The sequence below is a fragment of the Notamacropus eugenii genome, chromosome 2 (genome assembly GCF_028372415.1).
Source record: "Notamacropus eugenii isolate mMacEug1 chromosome 2, mMacEug1.pri_v2, whole genome shotgun sequence".
NCBI lineage: Eukaryota > Metazoa > Chordata > Mammalia > Diprotodontia > Macropodidae > Notamacropus > Notamacropus eugenii.
Genome location: NC_092873.1, coordinates 241,630,940 through 241,640,524, shown reverse-complemented (window position 1 = coordinate 241,640,524; position 9,585 = coordinate 241,630,940). Strand labels below are relative to the sequence as shown.

Genomic DNA, 9,585 nt, shown 5'->3' with positions numbered 1-9,585 from the left:
ATATTACATACCTGATCTTCAGGTAATGGGGCATAGAGTGCTCTGTGTTAGAATAGGTACATTAATTCACTGTTGGTGGAGATGTGATCAGTTGCAGACATTCTAGAAAGCAATTTGGAACTTGGGGGCTATTATACTGTACATACCCTATGACCCAAGAATAATATTACTAGGGCTATACATATATATATATATCCCGAAGAGATCAAAGAAAGGGGAAAAGGACCAATATGTAGAAAAGGTTTATAGCAACTCTTTTTGTGATATCAGAGAATTGGAAACTCAAGTGATGAAGCCTTTGGAAGAGGGGAAACCTTGGAAGACTTGTATGAACTAACTAATGCAAAGTGAAGTGAAGAAACTTTTGAAAGACTTAAGAACTCTGCTGAATGCAACGACAAATCCAGAGGACTCATGATGAAATATGCTGTCCACCTCCTGATGGAGAGGTCATGGATTCAGGGTGCAGATTGAGGGTGATGGTGGTGGTGGTGGTGGTGTGCGTGCGTGCAAGACATGGCCAATGCAGGAATGTTTTGCTTGATTATACGTAGACACAGGGGTTTTGTTTTTCTTGCTTTCTCATTGGAAAGTAAAAGTAAGAGAAGGTGGATCATTATGAAACTAAAATTTAATTTTAAAAAACTATTTGCTTCAAATTTTGATCATTTCATACATTATTTTGCTGAGTGGACTACAGAGAAGAATCTAGGTGAAGAGAGCTATTCAAGAATCTGATTCCAGCCTCTTTCTAGTCTGACTTCATGTTACTTATGTACTCTGCTGTTCTGGCCAAACTGGTTTATTTGTTTGTTTCTCATACACATTCCACCTCCCACCTCCCACCTCCTCTGTGTATTTGCACAAACTAACTCCCATGCCTCCCCTCTATCTTTTGGAATCCTTTCAAGCTTCAGCTTATGTGCCTCTTCCATCAAAGGCCCCTCCTGACGCCCCTCGCTGTTAATACTCTCTCCAAGTCTCCAAATTACTTTGTATTTGCTTTACTGTATGTGTTTTGAATTTATCTCCTTAACGTTTAATTTCACCCCCATTAGTAGTTAAACCCTTTGAAGTTGGGACCTCTTTCATTTTTGGTCTTGGTATCTTCTGTGTCTGTGTCTACTCAAGCACATAGCATATAGTACGTACTTAGGGCTTATTAAATTGAAGGATATGGGCTCAAATGGCCCACATTTCATCTCAAGGGTGAACATTAAAGATAAATTTACTTTTGGTTTACTGTTCCAAATCAGAGTTTACTCTGAGAAATCTCTAACAGAGCTGTCCTTCCACATATGTGGGTAACAGGGTCTCTTGATCCCATAGAGGCACTCAAGGTGACAAATGTGTATCAGGTACAGAACAGTCTTTACTGAAGCCCACAGAAAATCCATGTAACTGGGGTTTGGCACAGTGATCCCATCAGCTTGCTTAGCCTATGCAACTTCCATGTCTGGAGAATTTGGCAGACCTGCTTTGGAGAGACTTAAAATGGCTGTAAAGGAAGTACCTTAGAGAGGTTCAGAGGTTCCCAAACTTATTTGGCCTATAGCTCCCTTTAAAAAAAAAATTAGTAGGAAATTTACTTTCTTTAATCCTTTAATGGTTTGTTTTTTGAAATCTGTATCATTTCAAAAAATGTTTTTTAAAAATGACATCCTAAATTTAATAATTTATTGTAACTTTATAGTTTTTTTCCTACATTGAAATTTTGTACTGCATCATGTAATTGTATAGTATCATATTGTAAACAAGTCATTACATGCACATATTCTTGCTAATGCATACTGGACTTCCTGAAAATGTGCAGTATGCTCACCTGCCAACACTTGCTAATTTATTAAGACCTGTCAGTGGACTTGACCACTGATGGGTTATAACTTGTATTTTGTGTGTTTCTTGGGAAAATAATGTAATCAATACAACTTTAACTCTGTTATGCAAAGAAGTAAACATGTATGAATGGTTTTCAAAATGTTCTCTTCTTTCCTTATGCTTTCCCCAGCCCCTTATTTTTATTCAATACTCCCCCAATTGCATCTGAGGCTACTACTGCCCCTTTCCCCCCATCATTCCAGTGCCTCACTCCCCTAGAGGTGGTATTGCCCACTTTGGAAACCTATAGGCTACAGCATGCACAGATATTCTGTAACTGGTTCTGGTCTGTAACTATACAGTTGGGAGGAACTTTTTTTTCAATAGTTACATAGCTGGAACTAGGGGAATCTTCAAAAAGAACTGAGTCAGTTTCAGTGAGACCTTTCCTCTTCATTCAGTGACTTTCTTTGCAGTAGCTAGTGAGAGACAATGCTGTAAGGGGGAACATCAAGGAACCTCTTCCCCTCTAAGGCCATAGGGCCTAGTGAAAAGTCCTCATTTCTTATCTTCTGAAATTGTTCTTTTCCCTCTGAGGTGAAGGATATTGGATCCTCTGATCTTGTGAATTTAAAAGGTCCAGAGGGCACTCTAGCATCCCAGTGTTCCAGGCCACAGCCCTTGCAACACTGGGTAACATTCAGGACACCGGTCTAATGGTAGCTGAGACAAGAGTTCATCCAACAGAGAAGTTGCTTTTGGTTATGACCTTGGTGGAATGAATACTAGGAAGGAACCAAGCTAAGTTATTAGCCTACGCATAGACCAAGAAGTATAAGGGGAGAACATGTCTCTAAGGTGGCCATAGTGGGGAATATTTGTATATTTGTCCTTATTTTATCTTTGAAGTAAATATTCCTTTGTAAAAGCTAATTGATATTAGATAGTTAAATGGAACTGGAGCTGCTGGCTAGTGGCCCCAAGGGGAGAACTTAGCTACTAGGAGCTGGAGTTCAGAGAGAAAGAGGTAGAGTGTATATATTACACATGGACTCATAAGCAGGTATAGAAAATACACAAAACTTGTACAATAGCACATAAGGAATCATTACAAGTCTTCTTTTATGTTGGATTCTACTTTTCTCCCAGTCTTTCTGACTCATCAGCACTCTGTGGTTTAGACGCCCTTACAAGGGAACTGCACATGGTTGGAACTGTCAAGAGGACATGCCCTGACATTGTGAAAATCCCTAGCTCTTTCATAGGGTTCTACAGAGTCCTACCCCAGATTCGTAGTGCCACCATGTGGTTTATATTCTTTTCATCAAAAGTGCCTTAATGTCTTCTACTGCTTAAATGTTCCCCTTTTCTCTACAAGGTTATGCTCTGCTCTACAATGTGAGTTCTTGTTTGTTTGCCTATCTCTTTTGCCCTTTGGAATACTGTATTCCTAAAAATCTTATCTATAGAAATAGGTGTCAAGTCTTCTGGGACTAAGCCTGTGGTCCCTTAATACTTGAACTGCTTTTTTCTAAATGCTTGTAATACTTTTTTTTTTTCCTGATGCCCCTTTTCTGGGTAGCAGAATTTCTATCTGACTAGAGGTTTGACGTGTACTTAGATTTATCCAATTTGACTTTTATGATATATGCCTTCACTCAGTTGATGTGTTGGTTAACTTTGATGAGCTGGCTTTTTTTTCCCCTTTCTTATCCTTTGTTACAAGTCATTGCTTTTCCGAGAGGGGGTTTGTACAAAGATTTTTTTTTACAGATTTTTATAAAGAAAAAGCTTTCAGTCAAAAAACTACATCATTCCCTCCCACATTTGTTTACGTGATGCGTTTACAGAGCAGTGAATCTTTGAGGTACAGGCATACTAATGTTCTACTGGTGGAGCTGTTAATTAATCCAACCACACTGGAAAACAATTTAGACTTATGCTAACAAAGTGATTAAAATGCCTATACCATTTGACCCAGATATTTCCCTGCTGGGCATATATACCTGGGGGAGATGAGTGATAAAAGGAAAGGATCTAAATATAGCAACCTATTTACACCTGCTTTTTTATAGTAGCAAAGAGCTGGAAACAAAGTACATATGCGTCAATTGGGGAATGACTACATGACTGTACAGTAAGAAGCCCATTAAATAAGAATAATTAAATAAGAAGCATGGAGAGGCAATGGATGGATAAAACAGGAAATAGACTGAACAAGAAAAACTACATCCATGATGACTTCAGCAATATAAATGAAAAGAACAGCAACGGCATTGAACTGAGTACCGTGAAATTATAACGACCAAGCCTTTCTCCCCGCCTTCCCTCCCCAAGCATGAGAGTACCACCAGGAGAAGTGAGGGGTCAGGGAGCACTCCTTGGCACCTCCGGGCTGTTGGGCTTCTGTCACCGCCCGCCGTCCTGAAGACCCTTTGCTTGGCGCAGACTCTTGGGAGGGCAAACATGACAGAAGGGGAAAATGACGAAGGTGGGAACACTAACATACACTAATGCCCCACGGGGGCAGCTGGGAGCCGCTCCAACCCTCATGGGAAGTAATCTGGACGTAGCAGCTCCTATCCAAGTATTATCCTCCTCCTTCTACTAAGCCTGTATCCTCAAAGAAATAAAATAATGAGGAACAGGGATCTATAGATACAAAACTGTTAACAGCCCCGGCTCTTTTCAGGGTAGTTAAAATGAGGACAGGGTCGGAAGGAAGGAGGCGTGGTCTTGACGCGAAGTCGAGGCGCCGCTAGAGGGCTGAGGCTCCGGCACGTGGTCGCCATAGCGACGACTCCCCGCCCCCGAGGCGCTCTGGCGATGACGTCAGGTCGAGGCGTCGCGCAGAAGAATCTCTGGCGCGGAAGAGCCTCCGCAGCTTGAGGGTCTGGGCTTCCCGGTTCCGAAGGCGGCGCGGGCGTCATGGCGGTGCTGCTGGAGACCACTTTGGGCGACATCGTTATCGATCTGTACACAGAGGAGCGGCCGCGGGGTGAGGAGCTGCGTCGGGGGTCCCCGGCCTGCCAGCCGCCTCTCCCAGCTCTCCCGCCCCTGACCCTGGTCCTTGGGTGGTGGGAGGTGGGATGGGGTCGGGGCCCCTCCCTCCTCAGCCCCTTGAACCACATCCTGATTTTCGTCTTGGGAAAAGTTTCTGGGAGCGGGAGCGGGAGCGGGACTTTGGTAATTGCGAAATTATTCTCCGGTGGAGTGTTTTGGAGCCAGGCCGGGGGCAGTGTCAGGTTTGGGGTCAGGAAGGTCTTGCTTCTAGCGTCTGATACTTTGTAGCCTTGTGCTCGTGGTCAGCCTCTGATACTTTGTAACTGCCCACGGCCTCTGAAACTCGGGTAGTTCCCTAGGGGGTAGGGACCAAAATCACAAATGGGCTGCAATCTGCACGACTGCATGCAGGTGGTTCCCACGTTGGAAGTTCTGAGATGGCCCTCCTCTTCATAGGATGCCCAGGGTTTAGATGGATACCGGGAACGTAGTGAGCTGTGTTCAGGTCTTTGAAAGGAGGATTAGACCCAGGGGTCTGGCTCCAGAGAGAGGATGGAGAGCTGGATTCTGAGTCAGGAAAACTCAGATGTGACCCTGGACTAATAGTTTTTCCCTCTTGGAGCCCTTTACAACTTTCTTCGACTATAGTCACAGAGGAGAGGCAACTTGTGTTTGATAGAGGGAGTTTCTTCCTAGGTACACACATGATAGATAAACACTAGAAGGTGATCTTAGAAGGGAAATCCTAAGGGACTGGGATGGGGGTGTGGGTGTAGAGAGGCGCTTTTGGAGAGTCTGAGAAAGCCTGTCCCTGTCTCTCATAATAGCTTTTTAATTGGTCTCTTTGTCTTGCCTTTCCAAGCACAGCTGCCAGAATAAATCTTCCAAAGGCAAACAGCACAAACTTTTTCCTGATATTTAAGGTCCTCTGTGTCTCTTCCTAATTTCATAATGCATGCTTAAATTCCATTTTACTGTACAGCCAAACTTGAATATTAGCTTTCTGGCCTCATCCTGCCTATTCTGGCCTCTGCATTTGTTTATGTCATACCCCAACTTTGCAATGCTTTCCCTTATAGTTCTTAGCCTATTTAATAAAAACCGACATTTACAAAGTCTGTCTCATATATGTGTATATCTTTACATACATACATATATACCCAAACATACATACATATATAATCACATTTAATTTTCATAACCCTGTGAGATATGGAATATAAACATTACTTTAACAGACGAGGAACATTTAACAGATCATTTAACAGATCAGGAAATTGAGTCTTAGATTAAGTGACATAGTCAGTTAGTTAAGTCTTAGTAGAATACAAACCCAGGTCTTTTCTGGCTCCAAGCTAAGTATTTTTTGTACTGTACTTACTGAAATCTTTCCATTTAAGGCAGGGATTCTTAATGTTTTTGTGTCATGGCATCAGAGTTGGCAGTCTGGTGAAGCCTATGTACCCCTTCTTATGCATAAAATAAAATACATAGGAGTATAAACCAATTATATTAAAATGTGGTTGTCAAAATATTTAAAAAATAAGTTTATAGATGCCGAGTTAAGAAACCTTTCTTTAAGTTATGGCCCAGATTCTATCTCTGCCATGAATGCTTCCTTCATACTATTAGCTCAAGAAAGATCTTTTAGTTCCTAATCTTTTTGTGCCTCTGTGACTTCTCCTATACATTTCTCTCATTCTAAATTGCATTATATTTATTCTGTGTCTCAGCCACCTTCAGGCCAGTTACTTTGTCATTGAAGGACAGTGCCATGTATATAACAGGCATTTAGTGTTTAGTAAAAGGTGAATTTGTGTTTATTGAATAAATTTTACAATTTCATTTGCCTAAAAACACCAGGTTTATAGAACATTCTCATTCTAGAACATATTTATCTTCTGAATTTATACTTTCTATACCAGACCAGTTTATTTTATATATGTTGAATATAAATAAAAATAATTTTCACATTTGTAGAGCAATTTAAGGTTTACAAAGCTCTTTTTTATTGGTGCTCTGCAACTGATAGATTCTTTTAAAAATAAAATAGAAACAAATCAAAAGATTCAGCATGAAATTTCTTTTCAGTCTCGTCTGATTTTTTTCCAGGCCTTTAATATAAATCATTCCAGTACTAAGCATTTATTAAGTACTTGCTGTGTACTGGTCCTTGGGCCAAGTGCCAGGGATGAAAACATAAAGATAAAAAAAAGATATAATTCCTATTCTTGAACTATTCTAACAAGGACCAAAAAAGATATATTTTCCTTAATAGTTAACTGAAGTAAATTCAGAACTTGTCTTATGTTTGCGTATTTAAAAAATTCCTTATTAATTGCTGATGAATTATGTGTTAATTTCTTTCAGCTTGCTTGAATTTTTTGAAGTTGTGCAAAATAAAGTACTACAATTATTGTCTCATTCATAACGTACAGGTAAGTTGGTGATCATTGCTTATTATTGCCTAAATTCTTCAACTCAGAATATCAATTGATCAGCCTTTTGTGTATTGTAGAGAGATTTTATTATTCAAACTGGTGATCCTATGGGTACTGGCCGAGGAGGAGAGTCAGTCTTTGTGTAAGTACTTTTTGTTTACATACCAAAAATTGAATTTCCTAATTGAATGTTTATTAAATATGCTTCATTTGGCCATATATACATCTTTATTACAACAGTAGTAAATATATCATGATTTTATGATTTTTAAAGAATTTTCATGTGAACCTAACTTCCTGAGGGCATTTGTAGGGAAAATGGGGAGGGGATGGAGGTGGTGGAAAGTAATATTTGGAATCATGATTACATTCTCAAAAGTATTATTTGTGAATAATCTGAGATTGGCTAGTCCAGTGAGTTCAAGTAAGGTGCTAATGAGGCCAGAGGTGGCAGGTTCAGGGCGTTTGATTAGTCCCTAGCTACAAAGCTAACCTTAATCAGTTTTTTTGTGAATGATAGTTCATATGGGAGAAGGTGAGTAAGAATATGTGGAAGAAATCAAGTGTTGTGCATTGTTGAGGAGGCATCTCTGGGCATCCTACTGGTGTCTGTCTAGAATATGAAAAACTTTTTTTCATTAAGAGTATAATGCTTTCTTTTACATTGTTCACAACGCAACCAATACACTTGTTTTAGGCCTTAAGCTATAAATTTATTTTGTTTATTCAACTTTGTGTGTCCTTCTTGATTTCAGAAGGGAAAAAGAAGAGTGTACTGATGTCCTGATGCTTAGTAGAAACTTACATGTGTAATTTTATGTCATCTTTCAGTATGTCTATCATGTCACACTGGGTTTCAGCCATAGCAAATTGTTTAGGAGTTTTCTTCACTGATGTTGAATTATTGAATATACCAGTGAAATGATGGAAATGTTTAAATTCAACATCTTTACATAAACAGTTTTTCACTAGTAATTTCCATTTCTAAATTCAGAAACAATTGTACACAATTGGACTATTTCATTGTGGCTTTTATTTGAAAAATTGAAGTATCTGCTTTTTTATCATAGTTTCATCTTTGCCTATTTATGGTTATTAAAAACAGCTGTGTATTTTCAGGCACCTGTATGGTGATCAAGCAAGGTTTTTTGAGGCAGAAAAAATGCCAAGAATTAAGCACAAGAAAAAGGGCACAGTATCTATGGTGAACAATGGCAGTGATCAACATGGATCTCAGGTGAGCTGCTTTTTGCAAATAAACCTATTGCAGCAATTCTAGAAAGGTGAGACTTATACTTGAACAAAATTCATATTTTTTTCCTCAATTACCCAATTTAACAGTACTCAATTTTAATTTAGAGTAGCATTTTACACAATTATGTTTTAAAAGAGGGCCAACAATTTGTGTACCGAAGAACAAAATGTTTAAATTATATGTACTTTCCACTCACTATTTACCATTTAGAATATTTTGTTGTTATTGTTCATTTGTTTCAGTTGTATCTGACTCTTTGTGAACCCATTTGGGGTTTTCTTGGCAAAGATTATGCAGTGGTTTGCCATTTCCTTCTCCAGCCCATTTGGCAGATGGGGAAACTGAGGCAAACAGGAGTAAATGACTTGCCCAGGGTCACACAGCTAGTAAGTGTCTGAGGCCAGATTTGAACTCTTCAGGAAATAGAAATATTTACAAAGTTTATACAGAAGAATGATTTTTAACCCTATATCTCTTCACAGTGCTAAAGGTTTTTATACTTAACCCTCAGTTCTGACCTTAGTAGGAAGAAGGCATTCCAGAAGACATATTTGCATTTTAGATGGGATTCTTAGTTTTAAATGGCTTAAGCATTTTAAGACTGGGAAGAACATAAAATCCCCTGTCATACTTTTTTCTAAATTTGAAGGGATTTAAAAGTGTCCCACTCCTAAAATTTCATTGAGAATGAAATTTGAAGGGTTTGCAGAATATTGAAGAGGTTCCAAAACAGTGTAAACTCCCCATCATCGTACACCATATACCTCTACATCCTGTTGGCTGTTGTTAGCCAGGAAAGATAAATCAAAAAAGCTCCCCGGGACTAAAAGGAATTTAGAAATTGAATGAGAAAGTATTTGAGCTTGATGGCAGTGCACTATTTACAGCAGTGAATTATTGAAACAAACCAAATACACAGTAGACCATGATGAAAATGACTAATTGTATAAAGTAGGGTTTTTTTAAATTGAAAACAATAACTTAAAGTTTTCCTAAGGCATTCTGCACAAAAGAATGATATAGCAAAGGGAGAATGAAGATGAATCTGAATCTTAGTGATCTTATGAC

General features: G+C 39.1%; 1 protein-coding gene across 1 annotated transcript in view; it reads left to right on the top strand.

The window, feature by feature from the left end:
* Positions 1 to 4,575: 4,575 nt before the first annotated feature.
* The window catches only part of PPIL4 (peptidylprolyl isomerase like 4), a 37,202-nt gene continuing 32,192 nt past the window's right edge, over positions 4,576 to 9,585 (top strand). The window contains exons 1-4 of the mRNA XM_072643678.1: positions 4,576 to 4,816; positions 7,192 to 7,259; positions 7,340 to 7,404; positions 8,382 to 8,499. Of these exons, the coding sequence (XP_072499779.1) occupies positions 4,747 to 4,816; positions 7,192 to 7,259; positions 7,340 to 7,404; positions 8,382 to 8,499 (321 nt within the window). The 5' untranslated portion in view covers positions 4,576 to 4,746. The remainder of the gene's footprint in view (positions 4,817 to 7,191; positions 7,260 to 7,339; positions 7,405 to 8,381; positions 8,500 to 9,585) is intronic.